We start from the raw sequence: 25,686 nt of genomic DNA, 5'->3' as shown, positions 1-25,686 counted from the left end.
TCTTATTAGTTATGTTCCCAAATGTAATTTTTGTGTCTGCAGGCTTGGCTATCTGATGCTTTATACAATGTTATGGGACTTCCACTGTTGTTCCAGGCGTAGTCTACACCCTCAAGTTACACAACTGATAGAAAAAGGAGGCATTGACCCATTTGCTAAGGTTGTAGGGAGTTTTTATGTGCAAAAGCAATTACTGGGGGCTGGGTGCTGTTTTTTGTTCCTTTTTTCCCTCTTTTATTTATCAGGGGGTACTACAGCACCCCAATTTCACGTGGCTATGTTCACAAGTGTCGATGGCTACACCTAACAACAGTTGTGTGAAACAAACTCTCTGTTGTATCTCATAGAGAAAGCGAAGTTGATCAACTTGAGTAACTCAAGGTGACTATCTATTTCTCTGGGACTAATGATCTGACTGCAACCAATTAGCCTCTTATTTGAATGTTGGGCTTGAATGTGAGCTCACACAAGTCATTCCCCTCTGTGTTCAGGATGGAGAAGAGAGAGCATTTCCTCTTGGTAACGAGATTTTATCAACTCACTGCATTAGATGTTTGTCCAACTTGCCTAAAGTGCTGCTCTTAAACAACTTCCCCTTTTCTGAAACTGTAACATGAACAACTGTGTTTATGTTTCGTATGACGTTTTAAAACATTATTGTCATGATAAGAACTAGAGTTGGGAATCTCCTCCATGGTGTTGTATCATTGAATGACAATGAGCATACTGTAGGTCCATCAACTAAATGAAGAACCCCCATAGATCAATCATCCAGGGCCTGTTTCCTGGACACAGATTAAGCCCTGGACTAAAAAGTATGCACAATGTAGAATCTCCATTAAAATAGGGTTTTAGTCCAGGACTAGGCCTAATATGTGTCTGGGAAACAAGCCCTCAAAGTATTTAAGATGTAGTGTGAGAAGGAAATGATGTGGGTTTTCAGGTTTGGGTTTTTTCTGTCAGATCTATCTTGAGTTTCTTGACTGAGGTGCTTGTGAAGTGTTAAAGGACTGTAAGTTATTTATAATAAGGGATACCTGAAGAAAATAGGACCTCTCTGAAATGAACATGGATGACCCTTCAGTAAAATATATTTTTACACTCCCTGTCCGCTTGAAATGAGTCAAGTGACCCTCCCCTGTACCCAAAATGAAACAAAGTGGATAGCAGAGAACATGCCTACCGTTTACCCTCAATCCTAGGACAGACCAGAGCCTTTAGATATGCAGTTTCAGAAGCTGTTCTTCATTTTGTAAGCATTAGCCTACATGCCAAAGTTGTCAGAAGGTTGTTGATTTACATTCCGCCGCGGACAAGGGTAGAGGGGAAAAGATCTCCATTATAATAAAAGCACTGCATGAATCTATCATCTTATTTGAGTTCTGAGAAGAAATGGCCTTTTTAAACACTTTTATGCAATTCTACTTCATTTTACATGACTGGAGACTAGCAGAATCTTTTAATATCACACCAGAGCAAGAGACTGAATGAGCGCATGCTACAGCACCAGAGAGGCTGTGATTTCAATACAGGCTGTTAAATAAGAGGAAAAAAATGTGTAATAAATGTGATAAATATTTCTCTCCGAAACATGTGTGCCACAGTTATTGGCACCCCTAGAAATTCTTATGAGTAAATCTAACTGAAGTATATTCCCATTAATATTTGATGTTTTTAAGTTCACCTGAGTTATTAGGAATGCTTAAGTGGTAAGCCATGACTTCCTGTTTCACCGGGGAATAAATAGGAGGTGACATACAGGCCGAGTTCCCATATTTATCCATCGCTATGGGAAAGACCCGAGAATACAGTAATGTTGTGCAACAAAATGTCATCTGGAACGCATTTCAAATAACAGGTGTGCCTTTTTAAAAGTTAATTTGTGGAATTTCTTTCCTTCTTAATGCGTTTGAGCCAATCAGTTGTGTCTTACAAGGTAGGGTTGGTATACAGAAGATAGCCCTATTTGGTAAAAGACAATGTTCAAATGATGGCAAGAACAGCTCAAATAAGCAAAAAGAAACAACATCCACCCGTCTGTCATGAGCTGCCAGAGTCTCCCGTCTGTCATGAGCCGCCAGAGTCTCCCGTCTGTCATGAGCCGCCAGAGTCTCCCGTCTGTCATGAGCCGCCAGAGTCTCCCGTCTGTCATGAGCCCCCAGAGTCTCCCGTCTGTCATGAGCCGCCAGAGTCTCCCGTCTGTCATGAGCCGCCAGAGTCTCCCGTCTGTCATGAGCCGCCAGAGTCTCCCGTCTGTCATGAGCCGCCAGAGTCTCCCGTCTGTCATGATCCGCCAGAATCTCCCGTCTGTCATGAGCCGCCAGAGTCTCCCGTCTGTCATGAGCCGCCAGAGTCTCCCGTCTGTCATGAGCCGCCAGAGTCTCCCATCTGTCATGAGCCGCCAGAGTCTCCCGTCTGTCATGACCCGCCAGAGTCTCCCGTCTGTCATGAGCCACCAGAGTCTCCCGTCTGCATGGAGCAGCCAGAGCCGCCAGTCTGCCAGGATCCGCCAGAGCCGCCCGTCTGCCAGGATCCGCCAGAGCCGCCAGTCTGCCAGGATCCGCCAGAGCCGTCAACCTGCCTGAGCTATCTCTTAGTCTTGGGCTACCTCTCAGTCCTGAGCTACCTATCAGTCCTGAGCTACCCCTCAGTCTTGAGCTACCCCTCAGTCTTGAGCTACCCCTCAGTCTTGAGCTACCCCTCAGTCTTGAGCTACCCCTCAGTCCCGAGCTACCCCTCAGTCCCGAGCTACTTCAGTCCCGAGCTGTCCCTCAGTCCGGAGCTGCCCCTCAGTCCAGTGGGGCCCTTTGTTAAGGTTACTAGGCCAAGGTCATCGGCGAGGGTCGCCACTCAAGGGACGCTAAGTAAGCGGACTAAGACTGTGTTGGAGTGGGGTCCACGTCCCGCGCCAGAGCCGCCACAGTGGACAGACGCCCACCCAGACCCTCCCCTATGGGTTTAGGTGTGCGGCCGGGAGTCCGCACCTTTGGGGGGGGGGGGGGTACTGTCACGCCCTGGCCTTAGTATTCTGTGTTTTCTTTATTATGTTGGTTGGCCAGGGTGTGACATGGGTGATTTATGTGTCTTGTTTTGTAGTCTATGGGGTTGTGTTCAGTTGAGTGTTCTAGGTAAGTCTATGGTTGCCTGGAGTGGTTCTCAATCAGAGGCAGGTGCTTATCGTTGTCTCTGATTGGGAACCATATTTAGGCAGCCATATGCTTTAGGTATCTTGTGGGTGATTTTTCCTGTCTCTGTGTTTTGCACCAGTTAGGACTGTTTTGGTTTTTCCACGTTTTCTTATTTTGTATATGTATATTGTTCACGTTATCATCTTTATTAAAGATGTTCAACCATAACCACGCTGCATTTTGGTCCTCCTCTCCTTCCCAGGAAAAAAACGTTACATGTTGCCTTTTCTACATTGCTTTGTTTTTGCAGTGATTTTATAGCCTGGTGTATCTTATTTTGATTCTCTGTATATACTGTACAGCATCACTGCATTTGTGAAGGACAACATGGAAGAAGGTCAAATAAATCCTTCTGTGTCTGGATATTCATGCTCTTCAGTGACATTCTTTCTGTGTTTGTCATCTTTGGTTAAATCATTTTAGGAAAAAATTATACAACCCATGCTGTGATAATATATTTACTCGTCTTTTATGGTGCAGACTATAATTATAGCATCAACAAATGGCACAGAAATATGAAAGAGGGTTAACCATGTTAGAGTATATTGATAGTTGTAATTAGTATTTATTGGGCCATTGTGTAACGATTTATTGAAATAACTTTTCATTAGATAGCAAGTTGTATGTTTTGATGGAGGTAGTTAATTTTGTGTCATGTATTTAATGTTTTGAGAGTCCGAATGCATTTTGCAAATTAAATGTGTCATTTTGGCCAACGTGTTTCAGTTTTGGGCTGCATGTTAATTGTTTAGAAAACGTTAATTCTGTTTGGACACATTTTATCAAGAAAAACTGCAATTTGCTGCATTGCTATTTTATTCGAGAATAACTATGATATTTAAGGCAATGCGTTGATATTGAGTCTCTCTTTCTCTCCACAGTACTCTGCTCAACCCAGCATTCAGCCCAACCTGAGACTCGGCAGGTGAATGGCCTCGTGGGAACGGTTTTCTATTTTCCAGAAAGGGTGTTGAACTCTGGCAGTTTACTTTATGGAGACCTTGGCAGTATTGCACAGGTGTACCCTGGTAAACAAAGTAAAACCAACCTTGTGAAGAGATTTAAAAACCACCTTCACTGGAACAATGTCACTGGATTCTTCACTTTGTCAGATCTACAAATAGACGATTCTGGGGTTTATACTGTAGAGAATACAGATGAAGGGAAGACAACACATACATTTCAGCTGACTGTGTACTGTAAGTGTGTGTGTGTGTGTGTGTGTGCTGTAAATTACAACATCATTAAAGTGGCAATCAGCAGTAGAAACAATACAAAAGCTGTCACCTTTTGTTTTGGTAAAAATCTGAGGGATGGGTCTGGAGAACTGTAACCACTCTCAAATTCATAGATCGAGCTATGGGTTCAAGGACTGATCAGCCATCATGTAAAACAGTATAGTGTGTAGATAGATAGTGTTTGTTTACAATTCCTTTGTTTACTTTTTTATGTGTTCTAAGCTCAAGCATTTATAAATATTCTTCAAGAATCAATGGGTACATTTCATTCATTTCTAAATCCAAAAATGAATGTACCAACTGCACTTTGCTACTTTAAAGATAAATTTCATTTCACTAATTCACATTTTTTCATTATTTGTCTTCCAGATGTTCTGTCCAAACCTCAGGTGACGGTTCATGATAACATCTCCTGTAGCTTGGTGTGTTCTGTGGAGAACGGGAGAGAAGTGACCCTGTCCTGGTACAAAGGAGGGGAGATACTCAACCAGACCAGCAGCCCTGAGCACATAACCCTCTCTATACCTCTCAAGGTGGATGAACAGAACAGAGACTCTTACAGATGTGAGGCTGCCAACCCAGTCAGCAAGGAGACAGCTGTTGTTCCACATTCCTGTATAGAGAGTGATCCCTTCAAGGTGACAGGTAAACACATGTACAGTAGCAATGTTACATTGCAGACATCCAGACAATACCAACTTCTATATGAAACACTAAGTATGGTAGAGCTCATTTTATGAAACACAATGTTTTAATTAATATATAGTTGCCATCTTTTTAATTTAGATGGTGATGAGAGGACTCAAGGTCGTCTTATTATTGCTGTAATCTGCGTTTTGGTTGCCTCAGGACTTGTTGGACTTGCAATCTATCTTAAGAAGAGGAGAAACGGACACTCACATGCAGGTATTTAGCTTTTTACAGGGTGAGGTCATTTTCCTTGTCAAAGTCAAAACATGTTGTGCACAACCTTTTTTAATTATCATGGATAGTGTTTTGGAAAAGGTAAGAAATGTTTGCCTGAACAACAGATGCAGGTCAAATGAAGTGGCGTATCTTCCACACTTCCTCTGCTTGGTCAGACAGTTGCATTGTCTCAGACCACTTCTCTAAATGTTGAAAAAGCAGAAGGCACACACACACAAGCACAGTCTGACAATTACTTCCTAGCTTATCTGGTGCCAAACAGACCTCACAGACACAGGAATCCATAGTAACATGATTCTTTAGTGTTTTCAGAACCTGTCTTGGGGATGAGCATGTGTGCATATCTGTCAGTTACTCCCACCCACACTGTATATTTCATTTACTTTATTTGCCTTTATAGATTCACCTGAAAGAAAGCAAGATGACATCCGGTATGCAGAGATAACTCACATTAAACCAGCAGAAAACCAGGTTAGTAATAATTCTACAGGCTGATTAACATAGGAGATGCAATACAGCAGCTTTATCAGCCCTCATGTCTACAACTGTTGGCTTTATCTCTGTGTCAATGGGTTCATGTGGTATAGAGTTGCACAGACCACCTGAGTTTGATAACCGGCCTGATGTCACTGCAACCAGTTTTGCCCATTTGAAATGTTTGGGTTGCACAATGAGACGCCACACTGCATATTGTACATACAGTACCAGTCAAACGTTTGGACACACCTACCCATTCAACCGGTCTCACAACTGCAGACCACATGTAACCATACCAACCAGGGCCTCCACATCAGGCTTCTTCACCTGCAGGTTGTCTGGGAGGGGAGGGAAGGGGGGGGGGCTGGCTCCCAAGTGGGTGGACCTATGCCCACCCTGGCCTACCCATTGCTGCGCCCTTGCCCAGTCATGAGAAATCCATAGATTAGAGCCTATTGAATTAATTTCAATTGACTGATGTCCTTATATGAACTGTAATTCAGTTAAATCTTTGAAATTGTTGCAAGTTGCATTCATATTTTTGTTCACTATAGCAATGCCTTTGATCTTCTTGTGCCTTTAACAGTATGTGTCAAGTCAGTGAACTTTTAAGCTTGGCTTCTTTGTTCCTCCCACTATATTTAGGAATGGTTCTAGATGTGTTGACTGTTGAGTTACCTACTGCAGAACAATGAGATTAAACAACAGAGCATCAGACGTGTCTTGTTTCCTTCCTCTGGTACAAAGTATCTAATAACGAAACACATCATCATTTTTCTTTAACTTTTTTCCTACACCTTTTCTCGTCCTCCATCTCTGCTCCTCTTTCCTTGTCCCTCTCAATCCTTCCCTCCCTACCTTTTTCCGTCTCCCTGTCTAGGAGGAGCGAAGAGGTATACGAGAACTGGAGTCACTTAGAGACAACCCTGACCTGACGTTAGTTTATTATACACTCCAGGTACGTCACATGCCTGCCAGCGAGGATGATAACACTGCATGAAGGAGAGAGAGAACAGGAAGTTAATGAGAGGGTGACATGATAATCCACATCCAAGAGAAGGCGTTACATCTTAGTGGACTTTGAGACAAGATTATAGTAAATATTCATCTCGAGAACTTTTGCACAGTTGTTCCTGGAGAAAATTCTCATTTAACCATTGCGCTGTTGTTATCATTTCAAACCTCCTTTGTTGGTCATTCTCAGTCTCTTGTTGAATTGGGGCCTCGATGAGATTCACTGATGCAGACAAATTAAATAACTATACCTAGGGTTATAAGTAGGGTGATCCCTCTTTTCAAGTGCCCATTGTCCCAATGTATAGATCAAAACAAATGGAACCTCTTTTAATACAATTCACTAGTGTGTTTGCTACGCTACAGCTGGGCCGAAACTTCTTTTCAGTATTGTCTGTCCTGTTGTTTAAATGTAGGTGCCTCCCCTGTATCTTTTTATAGTTGGTCATTGTTTAGCTTGCCAGTAGATAGCAGCTGTGTACAAAAAAAGCAGATGTTTGGTGAGATAAAGCCGCCTACTCCTCAGCACAATGGCTATTGGGCTACGTTGGAAACCACCATATATATTATACATTTCTGAGTGGTAGATCTTGATTTGCCTTTTGACTCAGAAAGTGATCTTTGGTGAGATTTTACTGTTATTGCTTTTCACAAAATGCAGACATGATTAAGTGTAGTTCAGATCTTGCTTTGACTACAACTGTGTTCATGCAGTTCGAATGTACGAAAGTCAGAGTTTCTTTCATTAAGAAGGACCTTTTATTGCTTGTCCTTATCTAGGTACACAGTATGTAGCTCATGATCTCTTAAGAATGCAATCACTCCCTCCTGCAGACTCCCCTATTAGAGCATGTTGTGCTCCACCTACATTAGCCCACATACAGTATACAGTGGGGCAAAAAAGTATTTAGTCAGCCACCAATTGTGCATGTTCTCCCACTTAAAAAGATGAGAGAGGCCTGTAATTTTCATCATAGGTACACTTCAACTATGACAGACAAAATGAGAAAAGAAAATCCAGAAAATCACATTGTAGGATTTTTAATGAATTTTTTTGCAGATTATGGTGGAAAATAAGTATTTGGTCACCTACAAACAAGCAAGATGTATGGCTCTCACAGACCTGTACCTTCTTTAACTTCTTGCGTCGAGCCATCCCGGATCCGGGATCGTGACTACAGCCTCAAGTCCATTAGCATAACGCAACGTTAACTACATTTACATTTAAGTCATTTAGCAGACGCTCTTATCCAGAGCGACTTACAAATTGGTGCATTCACCTTATGACATCCAGTGGAACAGTAGTGCATCTAAATCTTTTAAGGGGGGGGTGAGAGGGATTACTTTATCCTATCCTAGGTATTCCTTAAAGAGGTGGGGTTTCAGGTGTCTCCGGAAGGTGGTGATTGACTCCGCTGTCCTGGCGTCGTGAGGGAGTTTGTTCCACCATTGGGGGGCCAGAGCAGCGAACAGTTTTGACTGGGCTGAGCGGGAACTGTACTTCCTCAGTGGTAGGGAGGCGAGTAGGCCAGAGGTGGATGAACGCAGTGCCCTTGTTTGGGTGTAGGGCCTGATCAGAGCCTGGAGGTACTGAGGTGCCGTTCCCCTCACAGCTCCGTTGGCAAGCACCATGGTCTTGTAGCGGATGCGAGCTTCAACTGGAAGCCAGTGGAGAGAGCGGAGGAGCGGTGTGACGTGAGAGAACTTGGGAAGGTTGAACACCAGACGGGCTGCGGCGTTCTGGATGAGTTGTAGGGGTTTAATGGCACAGGCAGGGAGCCCAGCCAACAGCGAGTTGCAGTAATCCAGACGGGAGATGACAAGTGCCTGGATTAGGACCTGCGCCGCTTCCTGTGTGAGGCAGGGTCGTACTCTGTGGATGTTGTAGAGCATGAACCTACAGGAACGGGCCACCGCCTTGATGTTAGTTGAGAACGACAGGGTGTTGTCCAGGATCACGCCAAGGTTCTTAGCGCTCTGGGAGGAGGACACAATGGAGTTGTCAACCGTGATGGCGAGATCATGGAACGGGCAGTCCTTCCCCGGGAGGAAGAGCAGCTCCGTCTTGCCGAGGTTCAGCTTGAGGTGGTGATCCGTCATCCACACTGATATGTCTGCCAGACATGCAGAGATGCGATTCGCCACCTGGTCATCAGAAGGGGGAAAGGAGAAGATTAATTGTGTGTCGTCTGCATAGCAATGATAGGAGAGACCATGTGAGGTTATGACAGAGCCAAGTGACTTGGTGTATAGCGAGAATAGGAGAGGGCCTAGAACAGAGCCCTGGGGACACCAGTGGTGAGAGCGCGTGGTGAGGAGACAGATTCTCGCCACGCCACCTGGTAGGAGCGACCTGTCAGGTAGGACGCAATCCAAGCGTGGGCCGCGCCGGAGATGCCCAACTCGGAGAGGGTGGAGAGGAGGATCTGATGGTTCACAGTATCGAAGGCAGCCGATAGGTCTAGAAGGATGAGAGCAGAGGAGAGAGAGTTAGCTTTAGCAGTGCGGAGGGCCTCCGTGATACAGAGAAGAGCAGTCTCAGTTGAATGACTAGTCTTGAAACCTGACTGATTTGGATCAAGAAGGTCATTCTGAGAGAGATAGCGGGAGAGCTGGCCAAGGACGGCACGTTCAAGAGTTTTGGAGAGAAAAGAAAGAAGGGATACTGGTCTGTAGTTGTTGACATCGGAGGGATCGAGTGTAGGTTTTTTCAGAAGGGGTGCAACTCTCGCTCTCTTTAAGACGGAAGGGACGTAGCCAGCGGTCAGGGATGAGTTGATGAGCGAGGTGAGGTAAGGGAGAAGGTCTCCGGAAATGGTCTGGAGAAGAGAGGAGGGGATAGGGTCAAGCGGGCAGGTTGTTGGGCGGCTGGCCGTCACAAGACGCGAGATTTCATCTGGAGAGAGAGGGGAGAAAGAGGTCAGAGCACAGAGTAGGGCAGTGTGAGCAGAACCAGCGGTGTCGTTTGACTTAGCAAACGAGGATCGGATGTCGTCGACCTTCTTTTCAAAATGGTTGACGAAGTCATCTGCAGAGAGGGAGGAGGGGGGGGAGGAGGATTCAGGAGGGAGGAGAAGGTTGCAAAGAGCTTCCTAGGGTTAGAGGCAGATCCTTGGAATTTAGAGTGGTAGAAAGTGGCTTTAGCAGCAGAGAGAGAAGATAAAATGTAGAGAGGAGGGAGTGAAAGGATGTCAGGTCCGCAGGGAGGCGAGTTTTCCTCCATTTCCGCTCGGCTGCCCGGAGCCCTGTTCTGTGAGCTCGCAATGAGTCGTCGAGCCACGGAGCGGGAGGGGAGGACCGAGCCGGCCTGGAGGATAGGGGACATAGAGAGTCAAAGGATGCAGAAAGGGAGGAGAGGAGGGTTGAGGAGGCAGAATCAGGAGATAGGTTGGAGAAGGTTTGAGCAGAGGGAAGAGATGATAGGATGGAAGAGGAGAGAGTAGCGGGGAGAGAGAGCGAAGGTTGGGACGGCGCGATACCATCCGAGTAGGGGCAGTGTGGGAAGTGTTGGATGAGAGCGAGAGGGTAAAGGATACAAGGTAGTGGTCGGAGACTTGGAGGGGAGTTGCAATGAGGTTAGTGGAAGAACAGCATCTAGTAAAGATGAGGTCGAGCGTATTTCCTGCCTTGTGAGTAGGGGGGAAGGTGAGAGGGTGAGGTCAAAAGAGGAGAGGAGTGGAAAGAAGGAGGCAGAGAGGAATGAGTCAAAGGTAGACGTGGGGAGGTTAAAGTCGCCCAGAACTGTGAGAGGTGAGCCGTCCTCAGGAAAGGAGTTTATCAAGGCATCAAGCTCATTGATGAACTCTCCGAGGGAACCTGGAGGGCGATAAATGATAAGGATGTTAAGCTTGAAAGGGCTGGTAACTGTGACAGCATGGAATTCAAAGGAGGCGATAGACAGATGGGTAAGGGGAGAAAGAGAGAATGACCACTTGGGAGAGATGAGGATCCCGGTGCCACCACCCCGCTGACCAGAAGCTCTCGGGGTGTGCGAGAACACGTGGGCAGACGAAGAGAGAGCAGTAGGAGTAGCAGTGTTATCTGTGGTGATCCATGTTTCCGTCAGTGCCAAGAAGTTGAGGGACTGGAGGGAGGCATAGGCTGAGATGAACTCTGCCTTGTTGGCCGCAGATCGGCAGTTCCAGAGGCTACCGGAGACCTGGAACTCCACGTGGGTCGTGCGCGCTGGGACCACCAGATTAGGGTGGCGCGGCCACGCGGTGTGGAGCGTTTGTATGGTCTGTGCAGAGAGGAGAGAACAGGGATAGACAGACACATAGTTGACAGGCTACACAAGAGGCTACGCTAATGCAAAGGAGATTGGAATTACAAGTGGACTACACGTCTCGAGTGTTCAGAGAGTTAAGCTTACGTAGCAAGAATCTTATTGACTAAAATGATTCAAATGATACAGTACTGCTGAAGTAGGCTAGCTGGCAGAGGCTACGTTGTTGACTATGTAGGCTAGCTGGCAGTGGCTGCGTTGTTGACACTACACTAATCAAGTCGTTCCGTTGAGTGTAATAGTTTCTACTGTGCTGCTATTCGGGGCTAGCTGGCTAGCTAGCAGTGTTGATTACGTTACGTTGCGTTAAAAGAACGACAATAGCTGGCTAGCTAACCTAGGAAATCGAGACTACACAATTATCTTTGATACAAAGACGGCTATGTAGCTAGCTATGTAGCTAGCTACGATCAAACAAATCAAGCCGTTGTACTGTAATGAAATGAAATGAAAAATGTGATACTACCTGTGGAGCGAAGCGAAATGCGACCGGATTAGCGTTAGCATTCAGCAGGCAACATTTTCACAAAAACCAGAAAACCATTCAAATAAAATCATTTACCTTTGAAGAACTTCGGATGTTTTCAATGAGGAGACTCTCAGTTAGATAGCAAATGTTCAGTTTTTCCTGAAAGATTATTTGTGCAGGAGAAATCGATCCGTTTTCTGCGTCATGTTTGGCTACCAAAAAAAAACGAAAATTCATTCATCAAAACGCCAAACTTTCTTCCACATTAACTCCATAATATCGACTGAAACATGGTAAACGTTGTTTAGAATCAATCCTCAAGGTGTTTTTCACATATCTCTTCGTGATATATCGTTCCTGGAAATCTCCTCTCTGTCTCAATCACATGGATGAATGCGAGCAGCTTGGAGATTACGCAACAATTTCAACAAAGAACACTGGGCGGACACCTGGTAAATGTAGTCTCGTGGCGCTTTAACAGCCATATAAGGAGACAATGAAAAACAGAGCGTCAAAAATCCTGCTCATTTCCTGTTTAAAGTTTCATCTTGGTTTCGCCTGTAGCATCAGGCTACAGTGTTTTCTTTCCAAAGCTGTCAATTATATGCATAGTCGAGCATCTTTTTGTGACAAAATATTGAGCTTAAAACGGGCACGTTTTTTTATCCAATAATGAAATAGCGCCCCCATAGCTTCAACAGGTTAAGAGGCCTCCACTCGTTACCTGTATTAACCTCTTGCTCCTACCCGACACGCAGGCGTCCCATCTAGACATCTGGAAATGCAAATGCGCTACGCTAAATGCTAATAGCACTCGTTAAAACTCAAACGTTCATTAAAATACACATGCAGGGTACTGAATTAAAGCTACACTCGTTGTGAATCCAGGCAACAAGTCAGATTTTTAAAATGCTATTCGGCGAAAGCATGAGAAGCTATTATCTGATAGCATGTAACACCCCAAAAGACCCGCAGGGGACGTAAACAAAATAATTAGCATAGTCGGCGCTACACAAAACGCACAAATAAAATATAAAACATTCATTACCTTTGACCATCTTCTTTGTTGGCACTCCTAGATGTCCCATAAACATCACTATTGGGTCTTTTTCCCGATTAAATCGGTCCATATATAGCCTAGATATCGATCTATGAAGACTGTGTGATCAAGGGAAAAAATTGCGTTTTATAACGTAAGGTCATTTTTTTAAATTAAAAAAGTCGACGATAAACTTTCACAAAACACTTCGAAATACTTTTGTAATGCAACTTTAGGTATTAGTAAACGTTAATAAGCGATCAAATTGATCACGAGGCGATGTATATTCTATAGCTGTACGTCTGGAAATAATGTCCGGGTAAATCTCAACCAAAATATCCGGACAGAGACCGGAAGAAAGGCACTGCCTTGTGTCCGTTTGACCAAGAAACAAATCGTAGGCAAATGACAAGACTGTTGACATCGTGTGGAAGCTGTAGGTATTGCAACCTCGGCCCCATTTAATGTGGTTCACGTTTATCAATGGCTTCAAGTGGCGCATGGATATATTTTTCCATTTTCAGTGATCAGATTTTCCTGCACTTTTCGATGAAACGCACGTTCTGTTATAGTCACAGCCGTGATTTAACCAGTTTTATAAACGTCTGAGTGTTTTCTATCCACACATACTAATGATATGCATATACTATATTCCTGGCATGAGTAGCAGGGCGCTGAAATGTTGCGCGATTTTTAACAGAATGTTCGAAAAATAGGGGGTAGGAGAACAGGTTAATGGCACCTGTTTGAACTTGTAATCAGTATAAAAGACACCTGTCCACAACCTCAAACAGTCACACTCCAAACTCCACTATGGTCAAGACCAAAGAGCTGTCAAAGGACACCAGAAACAAAATTGTAGACCTGCACCAGGCTGGGAAGACTGAATCTGCAATAGGTAAGCAGCTTGGTTAAAAGAAATCAACTGTGGGAGCAATTATTAGGAAATGGAAGACATACAAGACCACTGATAATCTCCCTCGATCTGGGGCTCCACGCAAGATCTCACCCCGTGGGGTCAAAATGATCACAAGAACGGTGAGCAAAAATCCCAGAACCACACGGGGGGACCTAGTGAATGACCTGCAGAGAGCTGGGACCAAAGTAACAAAGCCTACCATCAGTAACACACTACGCCGCCAGGGACTCAAATCCTGCAGTGCCAGACGTGTCTCCCTGCTTAAGCAGTACATGTCCAGGCCCGTCTGAAGTTTGCTAGAGAGCATTTGGATGATCCAGATGAAGATTGGGAGAATGTCATATGGTCAGATGAAACCAAAAATATAACTTTTTGGTAAAAACTCAACTCGTCGTGTTTGGAGGACAAAGAATGCTGAGTTGCATCCAAAGAACACCATACCTACTGTGAAGCATGGGGGTGGAAACATCATGCTTTGGGGCTGTTTTTCTGCAAAGGGACCAGGACGACTGATCCGTGTAAAGGAAAGAAAGAATGGGGCCATGTATCGTGAGATTTTGAGTGAAAACCTCCTTACATCAGCAAGGGCATTGAAGATGAAACGTGGCTGGGTCTTTCAGCATGACAATGATCCCAAACACACCGCCGGGCAACAAAGGAGTGGCTTCGTAAGAAGCATTTCAAGGTCCTAGAGTGGCCTAGCCAGTCTCCAGATCTCAACCCCATAGAAAATCTTTGGAGGGAGTTGAAAGTCTGTGTTGCACAGCAACAGCCCCAAAACATCACTGCTCTAGAGGAGATCTGCATGGAGGAATGGGACAAAATACCAGCAACAGTGTGTGAAAACCTTGTGAAGACTTACAGAAAATGTTTCAGAGGAGCAGGCCAACAACACAGCTAACACAATTACTTCCATCTGAAACTGGAAAGACTGCAAACTAACTTTGTTTTACCCTTTTTCAATTGACATTTCTTTGTATATATCCATAAAAATAATGCCAACTGATTCATGATTTTGACAGGCTGAGAAACTCTGCCTAATTTTCTCTCTCGTCCCAACTCCCGACCCCTACACATTCATTACTATGGGACAGTTGGAGATCAAATCTGAATATTGAAAAAATATTGCATATGTTGGAGAGACAGACAACAAGGTTTATACAAATCTCCGCTGTTGATAACTAAATGTTGGTCGAAAAGAAATGTGAGATAATGTCTAGATGCTTTTTGTAGTGGAGATCAAGTTTATAAATTGCTTGGCTGTGTCACGAATCTCGCCGAAGATGGTGCCTCTTCCTGTTCGGCGGCGCTCGGCGGTCGTCGTCGCCGGCCTATTAGCTGCCATCGATTCCCTTTCCGTTTGTTTCTGTTTATTGGGTTTAATTGGGTACACCTGTTTTGAGTTAGTTTTTGTTTGTAGGCTATTTAGGGCAATAGGCACGCTGGGTATTTGTGCGGGCTTGTTTCCTGTTATCGATGTATGAGTGTTATCAGTATTTTTCCGGACAGGTTTTAGTCCGGTGTATTTTTGGGACGGGTTGTTTCATGCGCCCTGGTGTTTTGCATGTCGTGGAATCACAGTCTATGGAATAAAATATCCACGTACTGAATTACCTGCTCTCTGCGCTTGACTCCTCCACTCGCCATCATTAGAAGTTGTAACAGGCTGATGAGACAGTGGATTGCGCAGTCAGATGGAACAGAGTAAATAGGCATTTTAACGTCAGATTTATCCGGAGGAAACCTGTGGAATAGACACCGGCTGGAATATGCATTTAACCAATCAGCATTCAGGATTAGACCCACTCGCTGAATAAAATGTCGTGTTTTGTGTGGACCCCAGGAAGAGTAGCAGCTGCTTTTGCAACAGCTGATGGGGATCCTAATAAATGTCCAAATACCAAATGTAGCCGACTGCTAGCGTCAAATTAGGACTTTGCACATTCTTCCATTGCAAAACTACCATTCCAGTGTTTTATTGTGCTATATTGTATTTACTTTGCCACCATGGCCTTTTTTGCCTTTACCTCCCTTCTCACCTCATTTGCTCACATTGTATATAGACTTGTTTAAACTGTATTATTGACTGTATGTTTATTTTACTCCATGTGTAACTCTGTGTCGTTGTATCTGTCGAACTGCTTTGCTTTATCTTGGCCAGGTCGCAATTGTAAATGAGAACTTGTTCTCAACTTGCCTACCTGGTTAAATAAAGGTGAAATAAAAAACAAATTTAAAAAAGGAAGGACCACTGTAATTGTTGAGTGGTTTTCAAGTGTATTTCTCTATTTATTGAGTTTAAGTGTATTTGGGACATTTTGTCCTGTTACTTTTAATGCCAGGCAGCTGTACATTTCTAATATTAAAATATTGACTAATCCTATTAAAATTCAAGCATTGCTTTCAAGGCAACAATGTGTTTTTCTTCTAATGTATTTCCCACATATAGTGGTTTAACATTTTTATATTTCAGTATGATGTATACTGTACTGTACATATTACACCATGTTGTACCCTGAGCCAGTGTACCGTATAGTGTAAGTCTTGAAAGATGTGTCAGCAAAATGTTCTCAAACCTTTCTCTGCTTTTACATTTGGACTGTGCTCATGCATTAGTGTGCCAAATTATATTTTATATAAAAACATGTCTTGTAAATTATGCCATGCCAAATATAATTTTAATCACATTTGGTCAGAAAACATGAGTGCCTAATTTATCATTCTGTGCATTTATGTGATGTTTTTTTCCACAAAGATCAGATTGTGCAATGTTGTGATTCCAGTGTTTTGTTAAATAACATGTATATTTTATATTTTAAAAACAACTTTACGATAAAGTGGTCTGACATAACATCACCATCTTTTCAAATCTCTGATCATGGTCGACAATGCATTGTTTAGCCAGCTACACCTGTGCAACATTGTCCTTCATAAATTAACTTTCCACTTCCAACACTTGCTCTGGAAAAAAATACTCCCCACAATCTCTTTCACTTGCTGAGTTTCAGACTGGGCTGAATGCTGGGCTTCAGAGAGTAGATAGCTTAGATATGTCAGTATCAACACACTTCTCACAAAGTACAGTATATATTATATACGTAAGCTACAAAATTTATAGCCTGTTTTTTTTCCAGTTAAGACCCCAAAAACGGCAGTCTTTTTTTTGCTCATGCTGCAACACTTGTCTGGAAACTAACTGCAGCATTTTCACCCATCTCACTTCTCTGCTCATGATCTATTTAATAAAGCACATTACCTGTTCCTCAACCACTTGTCTTTCACTCTACCATCTGGCCTCTAGATGACAGATAGACACTGACTACGTAATCCCCGGAAACCACCAATATGTTCTGTTTAGAGTGGAGCAGTTTAACTAACCTTTAACATGCGGTGTAAATCCATGCCTACTTTGGATGAAATGCATGAATGAAAAGCTGATTGTTATTACGTTCTAATAGATTGGTTGGACACATCCTGTATAGATAGACACATCATCACAGAAGGAATTGTCCTCAAACTTAATTGAAATGGGAAACTGTCACGAAAATGTTCAATCCCAGTGATGATAACAATCATGATAGCTTTGACCAATTTCCCCTAGGTTGTATAGCTAGGGTTTTTTAATTAAAAAAATATATATATTTAACCCTATAGCTAGGGTTAATATGAATTAGGCAAAGACTCAGATTCAACAAAGGTCCATTATAGTTTATTCATGAGATCTCTAAAGTCAACCAAAATGTGAGCAGTCTTTATAACCCCCTCTACACACACACACACACACACACACACACACACACACACACACACACACACACACACACACACACACACACACACACACACACACACACACACACACACACACACACACACACACACACACACACTCACAGAGACAGTTGTATTACTTTTCTACCAGCCTTGGCAGTTTCTCGCCGTTCTTTTCCACCCTGATAAGAGAGGCATAGGAAGGGCCCTCCTGTTGTCAGATTTCTCAGAGTTATCGTGTGTAGTCTACCAGCCTCTGTTTTCTCCACATATTTCTCCTTCTTAACTTGTCCCACACATGTATTATTGGAATATAGTCTTATAAGTTTCAGGGTGAAAATTTAATTCAGTTCAATTCTAATGAGAGATGAATCAATGAACAGACACAGACACTGTAAATGTGGAGTTTCTAATCATTGTTCCACATGTCTTATGAATCAAAACAATCAATCAAGTGTTGGCATACTCTGTAGTTATGGACTCAATCGACAGATGTTTGGTATTTTATGTAAATCTTTTCACCTCCAATAAGTAGTATTGATTACAAAGACAGAAGGTTACTTAAGACAAAAAAATAGGAGGGAGGTTGGTTGGGGAGGATGTGTAAGGTGTCACGTTCTGACCATCGTTCTTGTGTGTTTTCCTTGTTTTAGTGCTGGTCAGGACGTGAGCTGGGTGGGCATTCTATGTTGTGTGTCTGGTTTGTCTATTTCTATGTTTGGCCTGATATGGTTCTCAATCAGAGGCAGGTGTTAGTCATTGTCTCTGATTGGGAACCATATTTAGGTAGCCTGTTTTGCGTTGGGTTTTGTGGGTGGTTGTCTCCTGTGTCAGTGTTTGTACCACACGGGACTGTTTCGGGTTTTCATGTTTCTTGTTTTGTAGTCTATTTCATGTATAGTTTCGTTATTAAAAGTACCATGAATTATAACTACGCTGCTTCTTGGTCCGATCCCTGCTACACCTCTTCTTCAGAGGAAGAAGAGAACCGTTACATAAGGTGTATATCACTAGTAATCCAAAGGTTGTGTGTTCAAGTTGCATCAGGGTGAACTGTAGCATTTTAGCTTCCCCTTCCCCTAACCATTATTCTAACCTTATCCCAATTCACGTAACTTTTTACTTAATTATCCTAACCTTTGTTGTTGCTTTTCCTAGCCGCTAACATAAATTCTCCACGTAATTCTCTTTGTTGTTACAACACAACAAGCAACCTGGTCTCAGAGAAAGACATATAGTACTATACAGTACATTCTGAAAGTATTCAGACCCCTTCCCCTTTTCCACATTTTGTTACATGACAGCCTCATTTTAAAATGGATTAAAGTACTTGTTTTCCTCATCACTCTACAAACAATAACCCACAATGACTAAGTGAAAACACGTTTTTTACATTTAAATTCTTTATCTAAATAAGTTTTCAGACCTTTTGCTATGAGACTCAAAATTGAGCTCGGGTGCATCCGGTTTTCATTGATCATCCTTCCGACATTTCTACAACTTGATTGGAGTCCACCTGTGGTAAATTCAATTGATTGGACATGATTTGGAAAATAACACACCTGTCTATATAAGGTCTCACAGTTGACAGTGCCAAGCCATGAGGTCGAAGGAATTATCCACAGAGCTCAGAGACAGGATTGTGTTGAGGCACAGCTCAGGTACCAAAACATTTCTGCAACATTGAAGGTCCCCAAGAACACAGGGCCTTCTTTAGTGGAAGAAGTTTGGAATCACCAAGACTCTTCCTAAGGCCGGCTGACCAGCCAAACTGAGCAATTAGGGGAGAAGGCCCTTTGTCAGGGAGGTGACCAAGAACCCGAGGTCAATCTGACCGAGCTCCAGAATTCCTCTGTGGAGATGGGAGAAACTTCCAAAAGGGCAACCATCTATGCAGCACTACACCAATCAGGCCTTTATGGCAGAGTGGCCAGACGGAAGTCACTCCTCAGTAAAAGGCACGCTTGGAGTTTGACAAAAGGCACCTAAAGGACTCTCAGACCTTGAGAAACAAGATCAAACTCTTTGGCCTGAATGCCAAGCATCCCATCTGGAGGAAACCTGGCACCATCCATACCGTGAAGCATGGTTGTGGCAGCATCATGATTTGGGGATGTTTTTCAGCAGAGGAGACTGAGAGACTAGTCAGGATTGAGGGAAAGATGAACGGAACAAAGTACAAAGAGATCCTTGATGAAAACCTGCTCCTGAGCGCTCAGGACCTCAGACTGGGGAAAAGATTAACCTTCCATCAGGATGACGAGCACACAGACAAGACAATGCAGGAGTGTCTTCAGTACAAGTCTCTGACTGTCCTTGAGTGACCCAGCCAGAGCCCGGACTTGAACCCGATCGAACATCTCTGGAGAGATCTGAAAATAGCTGTGCAGTGACGCTCCCCATTCAACTTGACAGAGCTGGGAGAAACTCCCTAAATACAGGTGTGCCAAGCTTGTAGCATCATAACCAAGAAGACTCTGGGCTTTTATCGCTGCCAAAGGTGCTTCAACAAAGTACTGAGTTTGCAAAAATGTCTAACCTTATTTTTGCTTTGTCATTGTGGGGTATTGTTTGTAGATAGATTTTTAAAAATCAATTCTAAAATAAGGCTGTAACATAACAACATTTGGAAAAAGTCAAGGGGTCTGAATACTTTCCGAATGCACTGTACATCCTCCAAAATGTATGATAAGTTACATCATCCGATTCAGAGGAACTATGATACCTTCCTCTATTTCGTGTGATGATGTACACACGCCCTTCCATTCATAATGTAACCTAACAGAAAGTAATGTAACATACTAAATGGTGGGGAACATAAAATCAGCAAAAAAAGAAATGTCCTTTCACTGTCAACTGCTGTAAATATTTGTGTGAACATAAGATTCAACCACTGAGACATAAACTGAACAAGTCCCACAGACATGTGACTAACAGAAATGGGATAATGTGTCCCTGAACAAAGGGGGGTCAAAATCAAAAGTAACAGTCGGTATCTGGTATGGCCCCCAGCTGCATTAAGTACTGCAGTGCATCTCCTCCTCGTGGACTGCACCAGATTTGCCAATTATTGCTGTGAGATGTCACCCCACTCTTCCGCCAAGGCACCTGCAAGTTACCAGACATTTCTGGGGGGAATGACCCTAGCCTTCACCCTCCGATTCAACAGGTCCCAGACATGCTCAATTGGATTGAGATTCGGGCTCTTCACTGGCCATGGCAGAACACTGACATTCCTGTCTTGCAGGAAATCACACACAGAACGAGCAGTACGGCTGGTGGCATTGTCATGCTAGAGGGTCATGTCAGGATGAGCCTGCAGGAAAGGCACCACATGAGGGATGAGGATGTCTTCCCTGTAACGCACAGCCTTGAGATTGCCTGCAATGACAACAAGCTCAGTCCGATGATGCTGCGACTCACCGCCCCAGACCTTGACAGACCCTCCACCTCCAAATCGATCCCGCTCCAGAGTACAGGGCTCGGTGTAATGCTCATTCCTTCGACGATAAACACGAATCCAACCGTCACCCCTGGTGAGACAAAACCGGGACTCATCAGTGAAGAGCAATTTTTGCCAGTCCTGTCTGGTCCAGCGGAGTCAGTAGAAAGGCCTCTTTAGTGTCCTAAGTTTTCATAACTGTGACCTTAATTGCCTACCGTCTGTAAGCTGTTATTGTCTTAAGCCCTCGTCTCAAAAAGATTTAAACAACAGTGTATTTAGCTCAGAGCTGATGGCAATAAAGGATAATGATCTATCTTACCTTCTTCATCTCCAAGGCCTCCCTCTTCACAGGGCGTAGTGATAGTGACAGGACTGGCAGCTAACCAACTGTAAATGGAGTTGTAATGTTCTCTCTCTACCTCCAGAGGGAGTAAGAGGTTAGGTTGGTGGTGAGATCAGGTCTGTTGAGATCTCACATGCACCTGTAAGGTCCTAACCATTAGGACATGGAGAGCTAAACTTAAGTTTAGGCTGGTATGTCTTGTCGGTATGTAGGCCTAGGTTTACCTTTTTTTAACTTAAATTATGCGCTTTTGGTTTATTGATTGCAGCCTAACATGGTGGTAATTATGTTAAAGGAACTATTTGTGCTGAACATACCAGCAGCCTAATTTACCGCTACGCCTGAACCTTAAGTGAAATCCTGTATGTTCTAATAATTAAAATGAAAGGACATTGCATTGTCCTACGATGTGGATGCTTTTTTGATTGGGGTAGTCCCAACAGGGGAATTAATTTCATTACAACATTGTTGTTTCCTACTGTTGGTTTGTTGTTTTGAAACAATGTGCTGTATTTGCATCACTGTAAGAGATAAATGAAGAGAGAGTTACATAGGGTAGTAAATAGAGCTGTAATAAACACTGTTTTCCATCTTTGTTCAATGAACCATAAACAATTAATGAACATGCACCTGTAGAACGGTCATTAATAGACTTGTTGTCTTTGCACTCCTGAGTGGCGCAGTGGTCTAAGACACAGCATCTCAGTGCAAAAGGCATCACTGCAGTATCTGGTTCCAATACAGGCTGCATCACATCCGGCTGTGATTGAGAGTCCCATAGGGGCAGCGCACAATTGACCCAGTGTCGGCCGGGGTAAGCCGTTATTGTCAATAAGAATTTGTTCTTAAATGACTTGCCTAGCGAAATAAAGGTTACTTTTTAAAATTAATTTGTGATTAACCTGAGACTAGATTGGAGAACATTTTGAATTTCACTGTGATCTTATACAATTATATACTTGTGCTCGTGGACCCCAGGAAGAATATCTACTGATTCTTTAACAGCTAATGGGGATCTGAATAAAATCAAATCAAAACTGTTTGCAGTTTGTATTACCTTGTATGCTTCTGTGTTCTATTTATGTGAGGTACACTATGTGTGTAATGTATTGTATCTGTTGTTCACCCACACAAAGATGAGAGGCATGGATGAACATACTCTTGTCCCAGCAGCAGCCTTTGTGGTGTACTCAGAAATCGTTGCAGTGTTCTTCAAAAGACAAAAGGCAATTTTAAAACCGTCCCTGCACTCCTGCGGTGTCTACAGACATCCCCCAAATCAGGGTTCGTCATCTAGGTTTGGCCCTGGGCCAAATTGTGTCGGAGCCAATAGTCGTCGGGCCAGAACATAAGTTGTAATATAATATTAGCTCAATTCATCGGCCTACACTACAATTTGAACAACATTTTTAACTCATCTGATTAGTACATAATGAATTCATAAATATTCTCACAAAATCACATCTCTATTCAATTACTATTTTTGTCTATTTCTCTGTGGGTTAATTGGTGGGAAAACAGGTCTATGTAGCCTACTGTAGGCTACAATTCTTTGTTATACTTCAACATTTGTTCAGAACAATTAGTTTGACAGCAAGAGATAAGTATCATAAGAAAGGTGGAAATAAATATCGAAGTTTCAGGGAAGATCGTACAGAGATAGGTTCATCTTTCCATGTTTTCCAAATCCCGAGCCAATGTGTCTTATTTGCAATGAAAATATCCCTGTTTGCAAATAATTCAATCTCAGACGTCATTGAAAATCCAAGCATATAACTTTCAAAGTGGCCGCCCCAGACAGAGGCCGGAGCAGAAACATTGAAGCGTTAATAACTGCAAGCTACACACAAGGCTTTTTTGGCGGACATGTTATGTCACTTAAACAGGTTAAATCTGCAGTTACATGGAAGAGGGAAAACGGTTGTGTAGCCTACATGGTGGAAAAATGTGAGGTCTTTACTAGGAAGCTTGAGTTGTTCGATTTGGACTTGTCGTCTGGAAGGCTGCTACACTTCAGTACACTGAAGAAACGAAAGGCAGAGGGGACCAGGCTGCAGCATTATTACAGAGGTGATGGAAGATTTCACCAAACAGCTGAGGGACAACTTCTCCACCATATGGGAAGACTACAGCATGCCCAAGGATATCATTGCGTTTTTACGTGTTCCTCTCACAGTCCGCCCAGGTGGAGAATTCTCCTCCCTTGCGAATGAAACGACACCCTTGCTGGATTAGGCCGCAATTCAATTAAAACTGAGTTGATTTGAATTTCAGACATCGAGCCAAATCAGGAATGAGCTCAGGAGTGCCGAATCCTTGTGTGCGTTGTGGGTGGCATGCTCAGAATACAGCACAATAAAGAAACTTGCATTCTATGTGCTACCAAGGTTTGGATCGATTTACACCTGCGAGTCCTCATTTTCCTCTATGAACGCAATATAGACTCACGACAGGATCCAGATTTCACATAAATCTATTTTGAACTGCCTGCGCTTCAAAATCACATCCATCTCACCCGACATCCACAAGATCGTGTCTGAGGGGAAGTTAAACTTTTCCCATTGAGTAACTTAGTGGCCAATATAACTATTTAGTAAATAATAACATTATTGTGTGCTTATCCAGGGATGTGTAGGTCTCAAGCTGACAGTATATTCTGTGTTCTGTCTTACAGGAGCAGGCTATCCTGATCAGACATAAATATCACCTTTTTATCTTTAAAATATAGTTTTTTTTGTAGGATGCTACATTTTTGTAACTAGGCCTAATATAAAAATGTCACTTCTATCAGGCAATATATTTTTTTTATATTGTGAAAGATTCTGTTAAGCCTCAAACCTCAGCCATTAAAGGTATATTTTATATAGGCTTGGCAGAAATAGACTCCAGTTAAGCCATCTTGTTGTTTGCGAAATCAAATTAAGATTATTGTTGAAGTGAATTACTCTAATGGGGTAGTTTTTCTCTATCTGTTGCTGTGCAACACTTGCATAAAAAGTTAGCTATATTTTCAGACATTTTACCATGTGAGAATCTCTGGTAATCGTACATATTTCTTAAAACTTCATTGGGATAGGATGCCCAGAGTGAACTACCTCCTACTCAGTCCTAGATGCTAATATATGCATAGTATTATTGGTATTGGATAGAAAACTCTGAAGTTTCTAAAACTGTTTGAATGATGTCTGTGAGTATAACAGAACTCATATGGCAGGCAAAAACCTGAGAAACAATCCAAACAGGAAGTGGGAAATCTGAGGTTTGTAGTTTTTGAACTCACCCCTATCGAATACACAGTGGGATATGGGTTATTTTGCACTTCCTAAGGGTTCCACTAGTCAACCATCTTTAGAACGTTGTTTCAGGCTGCTCCTGTGAAGGGGGGCCAGATGAGAGCTGTTTGACTAAAAGCCTCTTTGGGATAGGGGGCAGCATTTTCACTTTTGGATAAATAGCGTGCCCAAATTCAACTTCCTAATACTCATGCCAAGAATATAAGATATGCATATTATTAGTAGATTTGGATAGGAAACACTCTGAAGTTTCTAAAACTGTTTGAATCATGTCTGTGAGTATAACAGAACTTATGTAGCAGGCAAAACCCCGAGGACTAACCATTCAGAATTATTTATTTTTGAGGTCACTGTCTGTTCAATGGGTTCTCATGGGGAAACAGTATTTCTTAGGCACTTGTTTACAGTTCCTACCACTTCCACTGGATCTCACCAGTCTTTGGAATTTGGTTGAGGTTATTCCTTTGTGCATTGAAGAAGTACGGCCATCCTGGAAAAGGGTAACGCTGTTGAGAGTTGGCCAAGACTTGAAAAGCAGCGTTAGTTTCCTCTCGTCCTCTATTGAAAACGTCTTCAATTTGATCGATTATTAACATTTAAAAATACCTAAGGTTGTATTACAAAAGTATTTTGAAATGTTTTGGCAAAGTTTACAGTTAACTTTTGAGATATTTTGTAGTGACTTTGTGCAAATTGGAAGCTGTTTTTTTCTGGATCAAACGCGCCATATAAATGGACATTTTGGATATATATGGACGGAATTAATCGAACAAAAGGACCATTTGCTACTCTCTTTGTTTACTACTGTGCTATCATCAGATAATAGCTTCTTATGCTTTTGCCGAAAAGTATTTTTGAAATCTGACACGTAGGCTGGATTCACAACGAGTGTAGCTTTAATTTGCTATCTTGCATGTGTGATTTAATGAAAGTTTGAATTTTATAGTATTTTATTTGAATCTGGCGCTCTGCATTTTCCCTGGCAATTGGCCAAGTGGGACATTTGCGTCCCCCTATTCCAGAGAGGCTAAGGGGTCTGCCAGCAGCCTCGTTCTCAGTCACACGCATTTCTCATGAGAGGTACCTCTGTTTCCATTGCTTTTCTACAGACAATGGAATTCTCCGGTTGGAACATTATTGAACATTTATGATAAAAACATCCTAAAGATTGATTCTAATCATAGTTTGACAAGTTTCTTCGACCTGTAATATACATTTTTGAACTTTTCGTCCGACTGTACTAGAATGCGCTTTGAGCGGATTTGTTTAACAAACGCC

General features: G+C 42.8%; 1 protein-coding gene across 1 annotated transcript in view; it reads left to right on the top strand.

Annotated features, from left to right (window-relative positions):
- The window catches only part of LOC135573886 (uncharacterized), a 36,449-nt gene that overhangs the window by 6,470 nt on the left and 4,293 nt on the right, over positions 1-25,686 (top strand). Inside the window, exons 3-5 of the mRNA XM_065024090.1 lie at positions 4,070-4,399; positions 4,796-5,071; positions 5,213-5,332. Coding sequence (XP_064880162.1) covers positions 4,070-4,399; positions 4,796-5,071; positions 5,213-5,332 — 726 coding nt within the window. The remainder of the gene's footprint in view (positions 1-4,069; positions 4,400-4,795; positions 5,072-5,212; positions 5,333-25,686) is intronic.

The sequence above is a fragment of the Oncorhynchus nerka genome, linkage group LG11 (genome assembly GCF_034236695.1).
Source record: "Oncorhynchus nerka isolate Pitt River linkage group LG11, Oner_Uvic_2.0, whole genome shotgun sequence".
In the NCBI taxonomy this organism is placed as follows: domain Eukaryota; kingdom Metazoa; phylum Chordata; class Actinopteri; order Salmoniformes; family Salmonidae; genus Oncorhynchus; species Oncorhynchus nerka.
This window is presented reverse-complemented; position numbering and strand designations above follow the sequence as displayed.